We start from the raw sequence: 22,116 nt of genomic DNA on the forward strand, positions 1-22,116 counted from the left end.
CATCTCCTCGCTTTGCATACAATTTCCATTGCAGTTGAAAGAACCGTGCACGCCCATGGGGTGAAAGTGCATTGAAAAACTCCCCAACAAGCCTGTTTTGTAATCTTCACAAAAGAAATATCACATTCATTTCGGGAGTGTTTTTGTGCAGTGGAAGTGGTGTCTGAATGTCACCATCATATATTACTGCACTTCCAGGCAACCAGAAATGTTTTGAATCCTTTACGCGACTGAGCCTAACAAGACCCTGAGTGTTAAATAAGGACAGATATTCAGCACTTTGTTGTTCATTCGGGCTGCACGGCCTCCGAGTGGGACCTATTAGCCCCATTGTGTGCGCGTGCGTGTGTGTGTACGCGTGTATGTGTGTGCGTGCATGTCATTGGTTAGGACTGCACGACTGTCCGTGTTTTATGTTATGTGTTGTGTTTATTATTTTACTTTATGTTAACTATTTTGTTAAGCGCTTTGTTACAGCTGCCGCTGTTGTGAAAGCGCTATATAAATCAGCATGTATTGTATGTTCACGCACACACGCATTACACGCACACACTCATTCACACAGAAAAGGACACATCTTCTACCAAAACTATGAAAAATAAACTCCTAACAAAACAATAATTGTTGATTTCAATATTATGTAATTATTTCAACATGTACTGTATTTTGTATTGCAAGAATTATTTGTTTAATTATGGATCATGAAACAATGTTATCCGTCACGCACTGCCCCCCCATCCCTCCCTCCTGAGTTTGGTGGGAGAGAATTGAGAGAAAGAGAAAAAAATCATGATGCACATGAGCACTGAGGGACAGAAGTGACAAAATAAAATGAAACAATTAAATATAAAATAATCGCATATCTTAAACCATTTAAACAAGTATTAAAATCCTTCAAGGTATAATAAATAAATGAACACTGAAATAAAATAATCCATGTTCCAATTATATATTTGATTTATAATGGGCGGCCTGGTAGTCCAGTGGTTAGCACGTCGGCTTCACAGTGCAGAGGTACCGGGTTCGATTCCAGCTCCGGCCTCCCTGTGTGGAGTTTGCATGTTCTCCCCGGGCCTGCGTGGGTTTTCTCCGGGTGCTCCGGTTTCCTCCCACATTCCAAAAACATGCGTGGCAGGCTGATTGAACACTCTAAATTGTCCCTAGGTGTGAGTGTGAGTGCGAATGGTTGTTTGTTTCTGTGTGCCCTGCGATTGGCTGGCAACCGATTCAGGGTGTCCCCCGCCTACCCGGAGACGGCTGGGATGGGCTCCAGCACCCCCCGCGACCCTAGTGAGGATCAAGCGGTACGGAAGATGAATGAATGAATGAATGAATGTAATTAGTTTATTTCATTGTCTCAATGTCAGGACTCCGAAAAGTGTTGTCGTGAGACATTAGTCCTCTGGGTGGCAGCGGAGTACTAAAACTGCACGTTAGCTCTGACGTAAGCATTTTCTATGATTTAGAAAACTATATTTTATTCTGCTTCAGTAATCCCACTATATGGAATTATCTTTGCAGTCTAATGTACCTAACACACACAATTGATTCGGTGACTGGTGAAACAAATAATCACATTATATATGCCTGTAAATAGAGGAACATAGATATTGATTAGTTAAATTCATTTAAATTTGGTCAGGTTATGCGAATGGCCAGACAGGTAAATATTAGGTTTTGTAAAAGCATAGTCAGGTGTAACATCGTGCTAACCTTTAAACCACAGGAGCAGTTACAAAATGTACCAGAAGACAAACTACATTCACCATAGGTTTGATGCATTTATGTCCTATCATTATTATAGATAAAGGTTTTCTCCACTTTGCATAAAGCTATTGATCTCTGAGCGAAAAATGCAGTCTGATATTTAACATCTGAAATATGAGGAGTCTTCGCATTGACAATTTGTTTGTGCGTGTTGTGTACTCCAAATGTCCACACTGCACTCACAATTCCACCAATTGTAACCAGGACATGTCAAAGGACGAAGACTGAACGGTGCCACTAGAATCAAGGCTAACCGTCAGCTTATCTGGCAACTATTCTGCAATTTCACTTTCTACTGTCAGGACATGTGATAGCAACTAAACAACAAGTTGCCCCTTTATTTGTGTCCAACCACACACGTAACAATTTGCAATCGATAATAATGAAAAGGTTGAACATTTATGATTGTTGGTCCTCAGTGTTTCCCAAGCATATCAGGGGGAAAACAACCTCTTTCAACACGGTCCACATGAGAGGATAATAATTCAGGATAATTGTTCAGAGATAATCAACAATCAGGCCTTTGTTCACCGATCAGAAAAGTTGACAATTAAAAAAAAAAAGGAACCCGATTGATACGTGTGTACCATTCTTTAGTTTATTGGATTAAGTCACAGGTTAGGAGTGCAGCAACGAATTTGTCTGTCCAGTATGATCATTGAGATCTTTAGGAAACATGAACATTAGTCTCTGTCACACATCTTGTGGTTCTAATGTGCCATAAATTTGAGGAACAACGAAGCAAGTGTGGCTTGGTGACAGTCCGGTTGGAATAAATCCCAGATTTTAATGATGAATTCCAAGTGATGAGAATGCATTTCTGGTGCTGTACATTGCAGTTCATCATTCACACATTTTTGAAACCATCTTTTTCATGTGTTTTTACAGAACTTTGATTTGCACACCTTGGGTGTAATACCACATTTTGACACAACATACGGGGCATCACTAAGTGCTTTGATAAGCTGCACCATAATTAACCAGGAGAAGATAAGGCAGAGAAGATCCCAAATGAAGTTCTAGTTATATTAATTTTTCCTGCTGTATTTGGTGAATTCAGACTGATCTCGAGCACTTCTAAGGACTTTTGGGCAGAGGTGGGCAATTTGAAAAATGTTGCCGGTCCATTATTCGTCATTCATCAACGGCCTGCGCACTCACCAGTCCATGATTTTTTTTCAAGTCAAACCAAACTGTAATTGTCAGTTGGTTAGTCCATCATGTTATTTTAATCATGCATCATGCAATCACTGCTTCCGTCATTAAATTTCACCGGTCGGACAGTCCATCTATCATCAATCCGTCAGTTTGTCCAAAAATAAATAAATAAATAGATGACCTAATGACAAATTCAATTTGATTGAAATGTTTCATATACAGTAGTGCACAATATGAGTGTATCTATATCATACAGTGCCTTACCAAAAAGCTTTACTCACAGTCACATACATTTCACATACACCTTTTTTCCAATCCATTGAACTGTTAAGCAAGAGCACACTGGTGGCTGCCTGCTGCCGTTTTAACTCTTAAAACACCAACAATTTTTTATTTAAAGTTTGTCTTAACTAAACAGGGATAACACTTCGCATTGGAGAATCCTACGCAAGTCACTCGCACTAGTATCTATCTATCTATCTATCTATCTATATATATATATATATATATATATATATATATGTCTTCTTCTTCTTCTTCGTCTACTTCTCATTCTTGGTTAAATTGGCAGATTACAACTCTTTGGTGGATATTGCCACCTACTGTACAGGAAGCACAGAGTGTTTCCATATATATGCAATGGAAACAACCCTGCTGAATTCACTCCCGTGAACAAACACACCAGACAATCAGGACTTGTTTCTGTCAATTGTCAGCGAAACTGTTGTCCTCCAAGACTTTTAAGCTGGCATTACCAGTGCCCTTGTGCTGTTCTGCATAAGCTGTCTGAAATGGATTTAATAAAAGAAAAATGTCTTAAATTGAAAACTTGCAATGTCTTTTATTCTTGTAATTTTTTGCAGTAGTGTTAATCAAACACTCAACTGTGTCCTTCTGTATACACATTGTTTGCTGTAACACAACTGGGTGTTAAACATTTAACATTTTAGTGACTGTTACTTTAACACTGGGTATGAATGCATATCAACATTATGCCGGTGTTAAAATTAACACTCCAGGTGTTGAATTAACTCCAGCAGATTTCTAGCATAGGTATTAAGGAATACTTTATAAGTGTGCCCTAACAGTAAAATATGTACTGTACATTTCAGGAAGTTTAAATGTATTTAAAGTTTGTGGGAGGTGTATAACTATATAATGGATTTTCATCGCTGGTGGGTCTGGAATATATATATATGCATATGTCTATAAACAGGGGGTTGACGCTAGTTTAAAATGGGAAAGAAAACATGTAAAACCAAGTTGTTTCTCCTTCTGTGTCTCAGAAACCCCAACATCTTATTTTGAATTCTGCACACATCAGTAAACATGTCAGCAGGATTTTTGTATTGCGCTGTGCTGCTGCTATTGTGTTTCGGTCTTCGTCATCCATTCAGATTCAGAAAGCTGCTCCAACTAAATGACCTGATTTCCCCCCGCCCCCCCCCCCCCCCCTAAAAAAGGAAAAATAAAAAAGGCTTGGGGCATGAGTTCAAATGGCGAAAAGGAAAAAGCTTGCTTCATTGTTAGCAGTAGTTTTTTTCTTTATGAGTGGTACAAAGCAAATGAGAATTTAGTTCTGTATTTTGCATGCAATGTTTTTCCAGGATTCTTCTCTTGCTCTGACAGTGGCAGAAAAGAAAAAAAAACCTAATAAAAATTACACAATACACAAGAAACTATACAAATAAAATGATGAGACATGATGCATGTGTAAAGCGGTGGTGGCTTTTATCACTTGGGACAACATGCAATCCTACAGTACTAAAGATCCCCGTGCCCTAGAGCACCGCATCCTTTTATCAGTCCTATTCACACGTCCTATTCAGCCCAGCATGTTGTATGTGTTGGCCTTCAGAGCATGAGGTCAACGTGTATGTGCCTATGCACACATATGCTAACAAGCAACGCCACTGAGGCAGAGGGTCTTCAGAATCAGTTATGCTGGCTGATGTAACTCAAACTATATTGAGGGGGATTGTTTCTTCAACCAATCAGATTTCAAATTCATCCACACAAGGCCAGCCAGCTGTCTCTTGAGGACGTCAGCATTTTTTTGTCCTCTGATTGGTTGGTCGGAGTAAAACTGGTTACAGCCATGTTGGACTAAAAAACACATATGTTGTGATTTGCACAAATTAACACAGTGGTGCCTTGATTTACGCGTATAATATGTTGGCCACACTCGCGATTCAAAACACCTCACATCTGAAATCATCTTTCTTCAGTGGAATGAACAGAAATGCCATTGTGTTCCATCCTCCTAAGAAATGCTATTGTGTTTCTTGTCAGACCCCTAGAACCCAACAACAAAATAACTCCACCTTTGAAATTCATTTTTGTCAATGTGATTGAAATCATTCCGAATAGAGATTTCTGGTCACCTATTTTCATGTGACGTGATCTTTTTCGATCTGCCATTTACATGCGCTGCTCTGAAAAAAAAAAATCTTGCTCCGTTAATTAGATTACCCGTGTGACACGCGGAGATCGATGTAAACATCCGTTTTATTAAACAATATACCGTCCATATATTGTTTAATTTTTTTCTTTTTTCATATAAGCTTTGTGTCTGTCCACCCCAGTTCCAAAATACCATTAATAGGTGGATCAAGTCAGGTGAGACCATGCTGAGGGCCATTGTATCAAATGCTTGGGCCAACACTGCCTTCTATTTTCTCTCTACCCGTGAGCAGACACGAATGTAACTGAGCTCTGTAGATGTTGTATGATGTTAACATGCATAACAGCTGCCCATGGCCAGCAGGATTAAAACATAACCATGACTGCTAATTAGTTATGCATTTCATGTTGCAGATTCTTAGATGAAAGGTATTTTTCCTCTTCAGAACCTCAGCACATAATCTACTAAATATGAGTCATCATAGAATTTGTAAAGTAGTACTTGTGCGTTCTGTGACCAAGCTTGTAATTCAGTTTACTCATACATCAAATCAACTTTGCCCAGTGAAATTACCGGTAATTGAAAAACCATTAGTCCATTGCAGCATCCAAATTTTTTTTCTGTTTTAATTGTAAAATATTGTTGTGTAATAAGAGCAAAATACACAATGCAAATAAATAAACTGATTTTATAAACTATACTCTAAGGAGTGTAGAATTTGCTCGTTGGATGTGTGCCTTGAAGGGGTGTGTCAGGAGTTAGAGTGTATTTGGCCAATTATAACTGTGCGAGTGCCTGGACATGTGCTGAGAGCTCATTCCAAGTGTTCATTTTTTCATTTTTGTTGGACCGTTTGTCCAAATCTACAAATCAAATGATTATCCATATATGGTGGGGGAACACAGTAAGGCAATTATTTAAGGCAATAAAAACAGCATTAACCGGTTCCCTAGAAACCATCCATTTAATCAGTCGACTGTGACCTAAACAGTGGGGCAATACCGGTAATGACGTTAGTACAACAGTGTATTAGCAACCTCTTGGAATATGGCATATTTAAAGCCTTATATATGATTCGTTTTAAATGACAAATGTCCTCCTCAGGACCATTGTCATACTTTTGCATCAGTCAGCTCATTCAGAAAGCAGTGTTATGATTGGAGAGAGAGAGAATATGAGCTGTGAGGAGGTGTGATAAATCATCTCAATTACAATCTATTTTATTTATTTATTTTTTTAAATCAACAACACACTCTTCATTTGGCAATATCGCTGCACAAAGTGTAGCCATTCTTCTTTGTGATAATTCCATCAAAGGAAGGTCATCCACCAGCTGGAGCACACTGCGTCACAGGTTCACTGAAAAGGTCAAAACAACAGAGTTTTAAAGGTTAACGTCCTGCAGCAACGGAATATCACAGAGGAGGCCGTCCTGTTTCTTTCTTGCTTGCTTTTTTCCATTTCGGCCTTTAATTGTGTTTTAGCATTTTTCTCTGATTCCATGCCACGTAAACATCGGGCCTACAGCTGCGAGCAGAGGCCACCACGCTCTCTCGCTCTCAAACAAGCAGCCCTCGCTGCCTGCCTCGCCTCTTGTTTATTTAAATTTACCACTCTGGCTGCAGGCTTACAACACTAAAAGCTCCTGTAGATTCCTGTCCCTGTCTCCTCCTCTCCCTCTATGCCTTAACTGTCTGTCAGCCACACACACACACACACACACACACACACGCTTTCAGAGGAGGAGCAACATCCAGTTACTTTCTGCTTGCCTCCAGTTTGTCCACAGAGGTGACAGTAACATGGAGCACATGAAGAGTGCTCATCCACGTCACTGCATATTTGTAAGGTGAGATTCAGCAACAAACTTTGAAGGTAAGGGCACTTTTTTAAAAAAGTAATCACATTATTATTAGTGGGAGTATGTACGTGTGAAGCGAGGGTGCAGTTGAAATCAATTAGGCGACCAATTGTGGTGTTTGGTCATGTGGTGGAACTCATTCCTCTGTTCTGCATCACCTTGGAGTGATATTTTAATGCCTCACTTATTATTTTGTATATATGAGGGGAACCGCAGGAAATTATCCAATTTCACTTCAATTATTTACTCACTACAAATATATGATGACAGTATTCATCTAATTGTCACTGGTGTACATATACTGTAGTGACAAGAACAAGAAGAAATGTTCTTCCATTAGTTGGCAGTAGATACAATAAATCAGTGTTTTAAAAATAGAATAAGTCTTGGCTTCAGCTTTGTGTTTAATTAAAATGGTTCAGATTTCACAGAGTTAAGTCAATTAGTGAGGAAAATAAGAGTACCGTAGGTCTTATTTCAGTGTTCCTACTTATGTGACAAGATTGTTTGGTGGTATGCTGAGTGATTTTTGTAATGTCTGCCTTGGCGCTACAAAGGTTCTCTCTATATTGTGCCTTCAATATGACCCACAATTCATCTTGAAAAGTAGTGATGGTTACTCGTCTCGAGGAATTGACACTGCGGCAAATACAAAAGTTGATAATTATCTGAAGATACTTAAAAATGGCAGCAAATCTTTGCATTTTGATTACACAGTGATATAAGGAGACTAAATGAAGCTCCTCCCCTCACATTAAAATAGTACCTTTGTAGCAAGATGACGCAAGATAGCGCCAAAGCAATACTTTTATACTGCACAGGGCACAAGAGCAAAGTTGTCTACGCAACACAGCTCAACTTTTATTGAACGCCTTAAAAAATAACCGCAGCTTAAAAAAAGTGCCTTAAATAATAATGATCAAGCATAATAATAATTATAATAACAATAAAAATGAATTGAATTATATAAATAAAATATTATTTTATATGAAAAATAAGCTTACAACTCCTGCAGTGCCTCTTCTGTGTTGATACATCAAACATTCTTAAAGCCCTTCTGTTGGTCGTCTGCTGTTCCACCAGTGGCCTGCTGGTGGTCTCAAATTGGTTGAAGTTGTGATCGGGTCCACAGAGGAGACAGTGAAGAATGAATTTTCTGTGAATAACCGGAGAACATTTTCGAAAAACAAACAAAAAAAAATAAAAAAATCCAGACATATGAGGGGGATTATTGTTTGATATGCGGCAAATTCACTAGTTGGGGTGTGAAAATATTGTTACTATGAGTAACACATCATTACCGGACAGCCACATGCCACTTTGTATTCATTTCTTCACAAAATTGAAAACAATATAGCAGTATTATAGTTTATTGATTGATTTAATTGTTATTACGGAAGGTCCCCCAACTGATGCAATTATTTGCCTAAAACTATTTTTCATTTGACTGATGAATGAACTATAGTAGGCTATAGTAGTACAGTATGGTGATGGTTCACAACATAAAATCTACTGTACAGTGATTCGGAAATATGGAATGATGAATGATTCCCAACACAGATATGATGCTGTTTTAATCTTTTGATACTGAGCACAAAGTATTCCCAACAGCGGCTTCCCCATCCCTGCGCGTCCAAGTGCATCAGAGGAATCCCCTGACTTGCATGCAGGAAATTAGATGGCCGAAATAAAGTTATGGCTCTTAATGCAACAGCTTGCTCACTGGGCTCCGTAAATGAGCTACAGTATAAGACAGCAGCAGTACATCCAGAACGTTGCTGCTTGAGCCCAGAAGAAGTCACACTTGGCTTTTGTGGGCGGCAAAAGATGATGTGATCACATCGGGTCAAATTTGAAACAAATATCTAATATGTTCGTTTGTCTTATTTGTCATTTGCATTTGCAGACAAAGTCATGTCTGTAACGATAGAGACCTAGAGATCTAGGCTGGTCTATATTTGTAGACTTGATGATTGAAAAAATAAATAGCTTGCTGCCCTCTGATCCCTCCACTCATTAAATGCCTCCTTTGATGAAGCTATGTACTGTGTGTAAGGTCCACACTGACACATGCACTGACATATATCAACATGCGGCCGGTTTTGGCTTTTAATCCCCCTGCTATACACTGACACCAAATCTGACATTTCGCCTTATGTCTTAAAACTGCTGAGTTAAAAATAACCCAATTTGCTAATTTGGCAAAACCCAAACAGCTAATCCAGCCCAAAAAAGGACTGAGACCATACTGGGTTATTTTTACTCATCGCATTTGATTGAGGATTTTGCTCAAGAAATTACCCATAATGATGAGTTAGAGCTACCAAGAAATTGGTTTCCATGTTGCTGTGATAGAAAAAAAATCATTCAAGTCATTTATTATCAACATTTTCTAGGAAATATAAGCAATTTACCTCTGTGATGGGTTGCCACAGCAGGTCACTCTCATGTTTGGCACATTTTTTGCACCCGATACCCTTCTTGACACAACCCACCTGTTTTCAATGAGTGGGTCGTCTGCTCTGACTGAAACGACTGGATGCCGGTGTCCAAAGTCAGCGGTGTAATCCACGGAGCCTTCGAGCAGCCACCAATATATTTGAAGAATCTCACCTAATAATTCACAGTACTGTCAAAAATGATGGCCTGCTTTAACTCTTCAGCTCCAAATCAAATCTTCATCCCAATCTGCTCGGCCGTGCATTTTTTTTTTTTTTAATCACGTGGGACTTTCTAAAACCAAACTAATCACTCTGCTACCATGGCCCAGTCTATTGTACATTGCTGCTTCTGTCTGTTGCATCTGCTGTATTTAATCATCCAACGGTTTCTCTCCTTGACAGACAATCACTCTGAGGGGAAGTGAAGCCAGACCATTAAAAATGCCATTTTGTTCACCACCACCATTCGCGGGAAGTAGGGACCGGACGCGGCCAGAATTAGCGGTTTATTATTTTTTTAAACCCAAAACATTCTTGAATAACTGCGAATGGATCATCAATAAGCATTTTCCACGTAAAATGATTACAATAAAATAAATAGTCATACTCCAGAAAATTAAATATGTGTATTCAAAAATTTGAATGTGTACAGTATATTCAAACTTCTTGGGCATGACTGAACTACAATGCATTGTACACGATGTAAGTTTTAAAATCCTGCTAAAAATTATAAAAAATATATATAATTACCTAAAAATATACTATTTTATCTGTGGTTTTATTATTGCTTTTAGTTGTAAAGTGTACTTGAGTGTTGTGAAAGGCGCTTGCAAATGTAATGTATTATTATTATTAAAAAAAAACCAGACTACATTAATTAACATTTTTTCTGCATGAATATAAATTAATTAACATTCAAAAAATATAAATACATATTTTATAACTTGTCATGGACGTGGGGTTGGGAGAGATTTGTGAATAGGTGATTCCATGGGTGCCGCACTGCGTATACCCAAGACTTCACTGTATGTCCATTTTGCTTTTGTTCATAGAATACAACACATCTATCTATCTATATATATATATATATATTGCGCGTCGTCCCGCACGCGGTCTGTCCTTCCGTCTGTCCCTTTTCAAAACGTACCTGCTTCACCGCGCCGCTGCGCGCCGCCACTGCGCCGCCACTGCGCCGCCACTGCGCCGCTCAGGCAGTGGCTCACTACGATCGCGCGGGCATCTTAGCGAAAAAATGTTGTCTACCCACAAGCATTGCAATGAAATTGTTAGTTATTTAGTAGAGCTAAACATCTCTTTATTTTCGCGATAAGCAATGAAGATGAACAAAAAGTTGAACCAAGCAACAACACTTTTGTGGGCCGAAGGCCCACCTTACCAGCCTTCCGCGGGAACTAGCTGATGAGCCGCCCGGAGGGCGGCTCATCAGCTAGTTATTTATATTGTGTTTTCACAACAGCTGCAGCTGTCTATTGCAAATGCTTTATTCAGCAGTTAAAAAAAAAATCTACCCTTTCATCTTTTTGTTCCTAATTCCAGATCTCCACAATTCAGAATCAGAATCAGAATCAGAATCATCTTTATTGGCCAAGTATGTAGAACACACAAGGAATTTGTCTCCGGTATAACACGCTGCACTAGTATCATCGTAAACAACAAAATCATTGAACCATTTTAGAGTAACCAGTAGTTTTGTAGTACCATTTTGTGGTGCAAGAAGAGTGACTATGTCAGTGACTGTTTAAGGAGTTAATGGCTAGAGGGAAGAAGCTGTTTAAGTGTCTGCTGGAAGTGTCTTTGGTGCGCATGGATCTGTAGCGTCTGCCTGAGGGGAGTGGCTGAAAAAGGTGGTGGGCAGGGTGCGGGGGATCCAGGAGGATTTTCCGTGCCCTTGTCTTGATTCTTGCAGTGTGCAAGTCCTCAAGAGTGGGTAGGGCGGTGCCAACGATTTTTTCTGCCGTCCTAACTGTCCGTTGAAGTCGGATTTTGTCCTTTTTTGTGGCGGCCCCAAACCAAACCGTGATGGAAGAACACAGGATTGATTCGATGACTGCCGTGTAGAACTGTCGTAGCACCTCCTGTGGCAGGCCATGCTTCCTCAGCAGCCTCAGGAAGTACATCCGCTGCCGGGCCCTTTTCAGGATGGTGTTGGCTTCCCACTTCATGTCCTGGGAGACTGTGATTCCCAGGAACTTGAAGGTCTCGACGGTTGACACAGGTTGGATAGTGTGAGGGGCAACTGAGGAGAAGAATGTTTCCTGAAGTCCACGATCATCTCTACAGTCTTGAGCGTGTTCAGCCCGAGGTTGTGTCGGCCGCACCAGAGCTCCAGCTGCTCCACTTGTTGGCGGTACGCAGACTCGTCGCCGTCTTTGATGAGACCGATGACCGTGGTGTCGTCTGCGAACTTTATGAGTTTGACAGCTGGATCTGTTGAGGTGCAATTAAAGATGAAGCCACTGTTAGCCATAGGTCACATCGAGGCACGCAAATGCAGAATCGCCGAAGCTTGAGCCAGCCGGTCAACCTCCCCATAGCTACATCACCACCACCATCTTCCTAAAGCATCATAACTCTGAAAAATTGGTCCAGCTAAATATACTACACATCCAGTCTGAAAAACGTGTTCACATGTTATCCAGACATCTAACCCCAAACAGAACCCAGTTATCAAACATACATAAAAGCCATATAAAATACACACACACACAATTGTTGGTAGTCTTACCACAGAAAAGAATTTGAACAGGTCGGTGATGAGTAACAGATGAAGTTAGCAATGTACTTTGTAGTACTGTAATGAAGTTTCTTGGGCTGTAAGAGCAGGAAGGAAATGTCTCTCAGGTAAAGTATGATGTTATCATATAGCCTAATGGAGCCACTTACAGGCTCAGAACAGCATGCAAGGGCCCTTGAGTGTCTTTACATCGATTTTATAATGAAAATATATTGCTTTGTCACATTGTTATGTTTGGCATATTTGGCAGCTGTTTTTTTTAACTATCACATCAATCTCTATGGCATTGAAATTGTTGTTTTTGCTTTAAGTGTGCCGTTTTTTGTCAGCCTATTTGTTTTTTTTGGTTTTTTGGGGGGTGGGGGGTTGTGCGGTTGGCTGGAGGTGGGGTAGTTACAATTTTAAATGTGCAGGGTATTACAGATTTGTGGACGGATGCTTTTAATAAAAGCATCATAGAGCAGCATCACACGTGTTTGGATGTGTCGTGTGGGTGGACCTTGTGGAAACATAACAAATGGAGCAGATAGTTTTAAGGCTGATTAAAAAAACGTATATATTATAATAAAAACCATTCCAAAGATTTTTTTTAATTATTACTGTTCAATGTACACAACATGCTGATTTATATAGCGCTTTTACATCAGCGGCAGCTGTAACAAAGTGCTTAACAAAACAGTTAACATAAAGTAAAATAAATAAACACAACACAAAATAAAACACGGACAATCGTGCAGTCCTAACCACTTTTCCGTCACATGCTTTGTTGTTTAAAGCAGTTTGAGATGAAAGAGGGGAGAATCAAAGTGCCCTTTAACCAGTGGATCAGAGATGTCATGCTCAAAATGTGCACACGTCGGTTACAAGCTAAGTTTCAACGTCAACAGCACCGACATCTCCACTGAACAAAACGGGGTTGTGAAAAATGCTGCCCATTACAGGCGCAGTTTCTCAACCCACTATCAACAGGGGCAAATCCACAATGCTTGGATGGCAGCATATGTTACTCCAAAAGCACCTTTCACAAAAGTAGAGCCAGACAGTATTACCAAACAGTACAGGACAATACAATTGGTGCTCAAACGTGCATTACATTCACTCAAAGGGGATTTTGCACTTCGAAGGACAAGAGGCAGGGAATTTTAATGCAACCCTTTTGAGGTATATTGGTAGGTGGCTGGCTGCGTTACACAGTCCCATCCCCGCTGTCAGGACACATCCAATCAAGGTTTACACTTCCAGGTCAGTTAAGATGCTGGTTTAAAGAAAAGCTTCACAAGGGAATTGCAACATTCATTGACTCTGATTTATTATCAGATAACCAAACCTTGATTTGTCACTGTAATGAGATTTCTGGCTATTCTTAGACAGTTATGAAGTCCTTCTCTCAATCTAATCATAATTTAATATCTTAAAATGTGCCCTCTCGGTTCTAAGATATTTATTTCAAAGAAGGAATCGGCTCATGTGATGCCTCTAAGACCGCAAAATGAAAGAGACTGTCTTAAAAATTAGCCTGCGAGATGCTGTAAGTGTGTCTTGACGATTCCGTCCAAGCCTCAGGGTACGCCTGTGAGCAAACAGCAGATTTAGTTATATTAGCTTCCTTTTACACTAAAGGGAGACTTTTCGGAAAGGCAGATCATAATGCAGTCATCTTCAAATCAAGAGAAGGATGGCGCAAAAGAATATGATCAGTCCAATACCATTACATTTACATCTTGTGTGCAGTCAGACTTGAAATGACGTACTGACTAATACTGCATTCCTGATCTGCGGCCACTCTCTGTTTTCAAATGCAGCTGCTGAAGTCTTTATTTGCTCACCTGGTCACTGCTCACACATTCTCAGTGGAAGCTGAAACCGCTGTCAAACACCTGCCAAGTGTTCCACATCATTTTGCATTGGTATGGTGGAGTGTAATACAGTACAAATACTTTGTTATTGTACTTCAGTTTGAGTTGACTTCATAAATCAAGTAGATAAATGCATACTTCTGCAGTTGTTGTTGTTTTTTTTAGGTACGATATCTGCATGTGATTGTGAATACCATTGCCATATGTGGCAACATTGCTTTGAAATAAATTAGAGTTTCGTTTTTGTTTTTTGTTTTTTTGGTGTCTGTCTGCCCGAAGCATCCGTCACCAAATCCGAGTGGACGCAATGGAGTCTGTGAATACCAGCAGCGGGGGTGAAGCTGGGCTCTTCTCGGCCAGTCCTTACACCACTGTGGAGATTGTGCTCATCATTCTGGTGGCGGGATCCCTCAGTCTGATCACCGTTATTGGAAATATCCTGGTCATGCTCTCTATAAAGGTTAGTTCATTGCCTTGAGTCAAAATTGAATTCAAGTCGGTAAAAGTTGCCTTCCGGACAAAAATCTGCCCGGTGAGGGCATGAATGGTAACTGACAAGCTCGTCTGGGATGACACAGTCAAGACTGTCCAAATGGCAACGCAAGCCAAAGCACTGAGAAAGAATGCAGTGTAAGGCAAGTAAGGAAGTGGTGGGAAAAAAAATTATACTATGTTTACATTTTGTCCCTGGCATCAGCAGTAATCCCGTTTCAGGCGACCATGGATAAGCCATGATAGCCATGGATGTCTGACCAGATTTTTTTTAATAATGCACTGACAGTTCAGAATGTTTTGGAATCACCCTACCTTGTGAAATGTAAATAACTGCTGGTGTTCCGTCATTTACGGAAGGAAATTTACTTCACTCCAAATCTTTTTGACTGACTCTTCACATATTCAAACAACGGATGTCGAGAAGAAGGCTATAATCGATTCAAGCCGTTGACCATTTTTTCTAAATTGCTCTGTCTTGATCAAAGGACATGGACGGGTGTGTTTACTACTTTACTATTAAAATGCTTCCTTTTCCATTTCATATTTTACTCACAGCCTTTTGTAAGATATCCCACAGTGGAGAAGCAATTAGAGAATCAATGTTCTGGCATGTAATCTAATAGAAAGGAGAAAACATAAATCACACAAAAAAGATTAGCATCTGACAGCCTGCTCCATGTGGTTTCTCCAAAGGTAAACAGGAACCTGCAGACCGTCAACAACTACTTCCTGTTCAGTCTGGCATGTGCGGACCTCATTATTGGCGTTGGCTCCATGAACCTGTACACTGTCTACATCGTGATTGGCTACTGGCCCTTGGGAGCGGTTGTGTGTGACCTGTGGCTGGCTGTGGACTATGTGGTCAGCAACGCCTCAGTCATGAATCTCCTGATCATCAGCTTCGACCGTTACTTCTGCGTCACCAAGCCTCTGAGTTACCCGGCGCGCCGTAGCACTAAGATGGCCGGTCTGATGATCGCCGCCGCCTGGGTGCTGTCCTTCGTCCTGTGGGCGCCGGCTATTTTGTTCTGGCAGTTTATTGTGGGCGGGCGAACCGTGCCGCCTGGCGAGTGCTACATCCAGTTCTTCTCCAACCCAGCGGTTACATTTGGCACGGCCATCGCAGCCTTCTACCTACCCGTGGCCATCATGATCTACCTTTATTGGCGCATCTCCAGGGCCAGCCGTAGCCGAATGCTTAGGGACAGCAGGAAGACATCCGGCACCAGTGTCGGAGAAGCTCACTCTCACAGTCAGGAGGACGCAGGTGAAAACCAGATCCTGAACAGCTGCATTCAGAAGATGAGGGAGCAGCTCAGGGAGGCTGTGCAGAGCACGGAGAAGGAAGCACCGCAGCAGCAGAACGGATCCGCTCCTTACAAGAAAGACAAACCCGAGCAAGTGGAACCGGAGGCGGACAGTGTCCAACCCTCCACGTCTACGGAGAATGAGGTCCCCGTTTCGGTGCTGAAGGGACTGAATGCCATAAGAAGGATGAACCAAAGAGAACCAGCTTCCAGAGCAACATCCTTGACGGACTGTCAAGCCACAAGAACAATGCTTAAGGTAAACACCTTTATTCCGTTGTGTCAGAATAGACAATTTCACTCGCTCACGGTATAATGAGCGTCGTAGAGAGGTCTCCAAATTACAGCCAGGTAGGCTGCTGTCCATGATTGGAGCTGTTGGAGTCATTGCATAAAATTAACAATTGTCTTTTTAGCTTGCTCATGTTGTCCTACTTTCATCCCACTCTGGGTGGAAAGGCAAGAGAAGGAAAGAAGAAGAAGGAGTCTGTTCTTGTCTTTCACTTCCTTGGTTTACACTAATCACACAACATTTGTGAAGACGTGGCTTGGTGAACTGCGACGTGACAACTACTTCTGCCACTTTTCTTGAGTTGCAAAAAATTTAAAGGATTTACAACCGAACAGCAGCAACAATTCATAATGATTCATAATACCAATGCGAATAAAGATACCGGTAATTCAGGTTCAGCAGCAACTAGCATGAATACCAATTGCCTGCTCCATTTTCTGCTCTGTGTCAAGGTCCGCTTAGCACCGATTGATCTTGTATTGATTGTTCAATGCGGAGATGTGGTTCCTCTGCCACTCAGTGCAAGAGCAGATCTGGCCAAGCGGCATACAGGACCAAGTGACCATTAGATGTATCAGTTACTCTTTATGCAAACCTCGGTATAGAAAGTTTGTATACAACTCCTGTCAGACTAACCACTGGGCTCCAAGGTAATCGTATGTAAACAGAAACACAGTCATATGACTTAAGTAATCAATTTAAATACTGTGCTTAATAGGTACTTAAAATGAAACCTGCTGCTATGAAATCTTCTTTCGTCACGGACTGGTCCAAGGTCCGACTGGCTTGGAATAGCATCGTTGGATTGAGCTAATGAGCGTGCAAAATCTCAACAGGTTTCTGCAGGTTGCATAAACAGTGACGAAAACGATGCCGGTAGCATTATGAAACCTTGAGCAATCAAATTGTATGGCAACCAAACAAGCAGAGACATTCCACGGCTCCCAATTTTACACCCCTATCAGAAATTTCTCCTCTAAATGAATATGAGATATAAAGCAGCCTGAGGAGATGGTCATTTATCTTCACAGCCTATTCCTTTTTGGCTCGACCTGACCAGTACCAAGCTGACACATCTGCTGCTCTGATGCTAAAACCAAACCAAGTACTTGACCCAACCACTGCAAAAACAGTATCCATCCATCCATTTTCCAAACCGCTTGATCCTCACTAGGGTCGCAGGGGGTGCTGGAGCCTATCCCAGCCGTCTTCGGGCAGAAGACGGCAACCCTGAATCAGTTGCCAGCCAATCGCAGGGCACACAGAGACGAACAACCATCCACGCCCACACTCACACCGAGGGACAATTTAGAGCACCTAATCAGCCTGCTATGCATGTTTTTGGAATGTGGGAGGAAACAGGAGCACCCCCAGAAAACCCACGGAGGCCCGGGGAGAACATGCAAACTCCACACAGGGAGGCCGCAGCTGGAATCGAACCCGGTACCTCTGCACTGTGAAGCCGACGTGCTAAGCACCCGATCACCTGGACTACCGGGCCGCCCCGGCATGACAGCATAGAGGCCAAAATTTAACATATCTGTACACGTAGGCTTGTCACTTGGTGAGCCCTCAATGGTCAGCCTCTTCCATACTTGCTGGATTTGTTGTCATTTTTATTGCCCTTTGGATTAATTTCCACAAATGGTCAATTTCATCTTTTATTCCAAATAAACACTATTGGTCTGTTCTTCACAAATATTCATTCATTCATTCATTCATCTTCCAAGCCGCTTGATCCTCACTAGGGTCGCGGGGGGTGCTGGAGCCTATCCCAGCTGTCTTCGGGCAGTAGGCGGGGGACACCCTGAATCGGTTGCCAGCCAATCGCAGGGCACACAGAAACGAACAACCATTCGCACTCACACTCACACCTAGGGACAATTTAGAGTGTTCAATCAGCCTGCCACGCATGTTTTTGGAATGTGGGAGGAAACCGGAGCACCCGGAGAAAATCCACGCAGGCCCGGGGAGAACATGCAAACTCCACACAGGGAGGCCGGAGCTGGAATCGAACCCGGTACCTCTGCACTGTGAAGCCGATGTGCTAACCACTGGACGACCGGGCCGCCCTTCTTCACAAATATTTATTATTTATTATAAAGTGTTGAAAATAGCTTGAAAAATGGCTTGCGGATAAATCCATTAACTCTCTTTAATGTTCGACTATCTGAGAAGTGCCTCTTCCCTGACTGTGTGGGAACCATGCGATATAATGTCGACTCAAGAATGAAAGCCTGGATGTTTTTTACACAATTAGTGAAAATCATGAAGTCAGCATTTAAGAAAGCCTGTTTTGGTATTGTTATTTTATTTATTCAATCAGTCAAGGAATATAAGTTTGGGTAGATGATGTAACCCTAGTCCTTCATATTTGTGAAATCTTGAAGGCCTTTTATCTGATCGGCTGGGATGGCGTGAACATGGACTTGGCTGTGGATGTCTAGTGTTTTTTGGTTTTCCTGAAAAATTTTGATGATGCAAGCATTCCGATAAAATGTAGGCCAGCAGAGAAAGCCTCGCAAGTTGCGACCACTGATGTGACGCCATCTATTTCCCTCCAGGTGACAAAGCAGAGCGCAGTGGCCAAGTGGCGCAAGAAAAGCACATCTTCGAGGGAGAAGAAGGTGACGCGCACCATCATGGCCATCCTGGTGGCTTTCGTTGTAACGTGGACGCCGTATAATGTGATGGTGCTGATCAACACCTTCTGTTCCGTTTGCATCCCCAACACCCTGTGGACCATTGGTTACTGGCTGTGTTACATCAACAGCACCATCAACCCGGCGTGCTATGCCTTGTGTAACACCACCTTCAAAAACACCTTCAAGCATCTGTTACTGTGCCAGTACAAGAACATACGAGCGATGCGGTGAGACTGCTCGACGCAGACTCAGTTGACCAAATGTCAACTAAATGTCGAAATGTTAGCATGTCTTTCAATGTACAATGGAACTTGATTTACAAGTGCCCCAACTTTCAATTTTTTTCCAGGTCAGAGCCTAATACAATTTTTTTAGCATGACCAAATTTTGAGCCTATCCACCCAAAGTCTTTATGTTTGCCACAGGGGGTCATTACCAGGGCCCCCTGTCATTGAATGGAGACGTTAAGACAAAATATGCTATTTGTAGTCAGTCCAACTGAAGGTGATCACTCAATGAGTGACACTCATATGGATTAAACACAAGTACAATGGTATCGTGACTTAGAAGTGCCCCAACTTACGAGCTGTTGCTTGGTCTTATTTTTTTTTTTGCTTTTGTGTTGAGAGTTTAGAGACTAAATAGAGGTATATCCTGCTGCTCTAATTAAGTAATAATAATAAAGAAGCAATTACTCTGTAGGAACAATTACTATTGCCGGATCTTATTTGGGGACCTTCACTGCCTCTCCTTCTTCCTCTTCATTGTATCATTTACAGTAGATCTCAGTGCTCCCTAGCATGTTTTGGCACAACACAGTACTATAATGAAGGTGTGCAACTCTAAATTCAACCCTGACTGTATATTACAAATATCTGTAGAGATAGATAGATAGATAGATAGATAGATAGATAGATAGATAGATAGATAGATAGATAGATAGATAGATAGATAGATAGATAGATAGATAGATAGATAGATAGATAGATAGATAGATAGATAGATAGATAGATAGATAGATAGATAGATAGATAGATAGATAGATAGATAGATAGATAGAATTTGGGTACAAAATGTGATGTAGAAATAGATGAGGTGAGTTTCATCCTTGTTGTCATGATGCGTTTACCCTGTTTTAAAACAAACGACACCGTGTAAAGTGGTACTCATCATGTGTCAAGTGTATGACAATGACCATAAACTATTAGGACACATTGTGTTAGTATAATGTTGAATCGTGTGTCTGTGCAACTGTGTTCATGCTCGCTCTATGTTGAGCGCAGGTAGTGAAACTCGTCTAAATATGATATTTATTAATACCTCTATTGCGCTCTCTCCCTGCCTGACTTGATGTTGACCTAAAACATGAACAATAAATCAAGGCATGAAAATAAATGTTGTGGCATATTTAAATAAACTGAATAAATGGCTGGAGCACTTTCTGTGATTTATAGCAATGAGGGGGAGCGGAAGAGCGAAGGTTTTTCTGTAATGCCTCCAACTGTAATGAAATATATGTAGACAAAGCACTTAAATGCAGTAAAATCGAGAGATTGACAAACACAATAGAAAACCTAATGGAATGTCTAACCATTGAAATACATAATAAAAAGGCATCAAATCCATCAACATTGGATGTAACCTAGCAAAACGAATTGCTGATCCAACAAACTTGTTTGAAAGAGATAGATACGTAGAAGAAAAACTCCTCCACAATGTTCCTTACTGCTGTAAAACAAGAAGAAGTATCAAATATTGTAAAAACTTAAAAATAAAAAGTCTACTGATTGCTTTAATATTGATATGACAATAATAAAGCAGATTATAGAATATGTAGTGTGACCTTTCACGCACATATGCAACCTGTCATTCAAAGCTGGTATCTTTCCATCAAAAATGAAAATTGCTAAAGTTATTCCAATCTATAAAAGTGGAGAAAGACATCTGTTTACAAATTATCGACCAATATCACTATTACCACAATTCTCAAAAATATTAGAAAAACTATTTTCTCGCAGACTTGATAGCTTTATACAAAAGCGTGCACTGTTAAGTGAGAATCAATATGGCTTCAGGGAAAAACGGACCACCTCAATGGCAGTTATGGAGTTTATGGAAGCAATAGCCACTAATATAGAGAACAAAGAATATACTGTTGGGGTTTTCCTAGATCTAAAAAAAGCTTTTGACACAATAGATCACAGTATATTATTGAAAAACTAAAAAGATATGGCATTAGAGGTGTAGCTTATAAATGGATAAAAAGTTATTTAGAAAACATATCAGTACGTCCAGCTCAACAATAAAAAAAAACGAATCAACTGAAAATCACTCATGGAGTTCCTCAGGGGTCAGTGCTTGGTCCAAAACTATTCATTTTGTATATAAAAATGATATCTGCAAGGTCTCAAAACAATTTAAATGGGTCCTATTTGCTGATGATACAACTTTTACTACTGTTCTGGAATAAATCTGAAATAGCTCATGACAACTGTAGAAAACGAATTAAACAAATTAAAAAACTGGTTCGACAGAAAATTGTCACTTAACCTGAAAAAAAATCGAAGTTAATTGTTTTTGGCACAAGACCAATCAAACACCAAGATAAAATTATGGTAAACTCAATTGAGATAGAAAGAGCGTATGAAACGAAAAGTTTCTCGGATTAGTAATAGACTCAAAACTATGTTGGAAGTCACACATTGATAACGTAAAAAGAAAAATAGCCAAAACCGAAGGGATCCTCTACAAAACCAAGGAAGTGCTAAATAAGAGATCTTTGTACACATACACTTCATTATTATTACCATATATGACCTACTGTGTGGAAATATGGGGAAATGCCTGCAAAACAAACACACTCTCTATTATAAATTCGAATTATTAATAGATCAAAATATACGGAACCCACAAATCCACTATTTATCTAATTAAATACGATGAAATTTTATAACTTGGTTGACTTTAGAATCGCCCAATTAATGTACAAAGCACACAATAACATGCTCTGCCAAAACATTCTGAAGTTTTTCGAAATTCGAGAAAGCAGCTATGATTTAAGAGGTACCAATTTATTCAAAACACTCAAAACAAGAACAAACATCAAGCAAAGAAGTGTATCTATCAAAGATGTTA

At 40.5% G+C, this 22,116-nt stretch overlaps 1 protein-coding gene and 1 long non-coding RNA gene across 3 annotated transcripts; one reads left to right on the top strand and one right to left on the bottom strand.

Annotated features, from left to right (window-relative positions):
- Nucleotides 1-6,233: 6,233 nt before the first annotated feature.
- On the bottom strand, nucleotides 6,234-9,877 carry LOC127598205 (uncharacterized). The gene is made up of 3 exons (XR_007961872.1): nucleotides 9,605-9,877; nucleotides 8,195-8,346; nucleotides 6,234-6,688 (listed from the first exon to the last, which is right to left on the bottom strand). It is a non-coding gene; the product is annotated as an uncharacterized LOC127598205 (long non-coding RNA).
- LOC127598138 (muscarinic acetylcholine receptor M2-like) lies at nucleotides 6,834-20,415 on the top strand. Of its 2 annotated transcripts, XM_052061750.1 has the most exons (4): nucleotides 6,836-7,204; nucleotides 14,522-14,702; nucleotides 15,431-16,303; nucleotides 18,901-20,415. In XM_052061750.1, exons 2-4 carry the CDS (start codon nucleotides 14,550-14,552, stop codon nucleotides 19,210-19,212), a joined length of 1,338 nt encoding a protein of 445 aa, XP_051917710.1. In that variant the 5' UTR covers nucleotides 6,836-7,204; nucleotides 14,522-14,549; the 3' UTR covers nucleotides 19,213-20,415. The 2 variants fall into 2 exon arrangements, with proteins under 2 accessions (XP_051917711.1, XP_051917710.1); XM_052061751.1 differs by lacking the exon at nucleotides 14,522-14,702 and having other exon boundaries at nucleotides 6,834-7,204.
- Nucleotides 20,416-22,116: the final 1,701 nt, after the last annotated feature.

Source organism: Hippocampus zosterae, chromosome 3 (assembly GCF_025434085.1).
Source record: "Hippocampus zosterae strain Florida chromosome 3, ASM2543408v3, whole genome shotgun sequence".
Taxonomy (NCBI): Eukaryota; Metazoa; Chordata; class Actinopteri; order Syngnathiformes; family Syngnathidae; genus Hippocampus; species Hippocampus zosterae.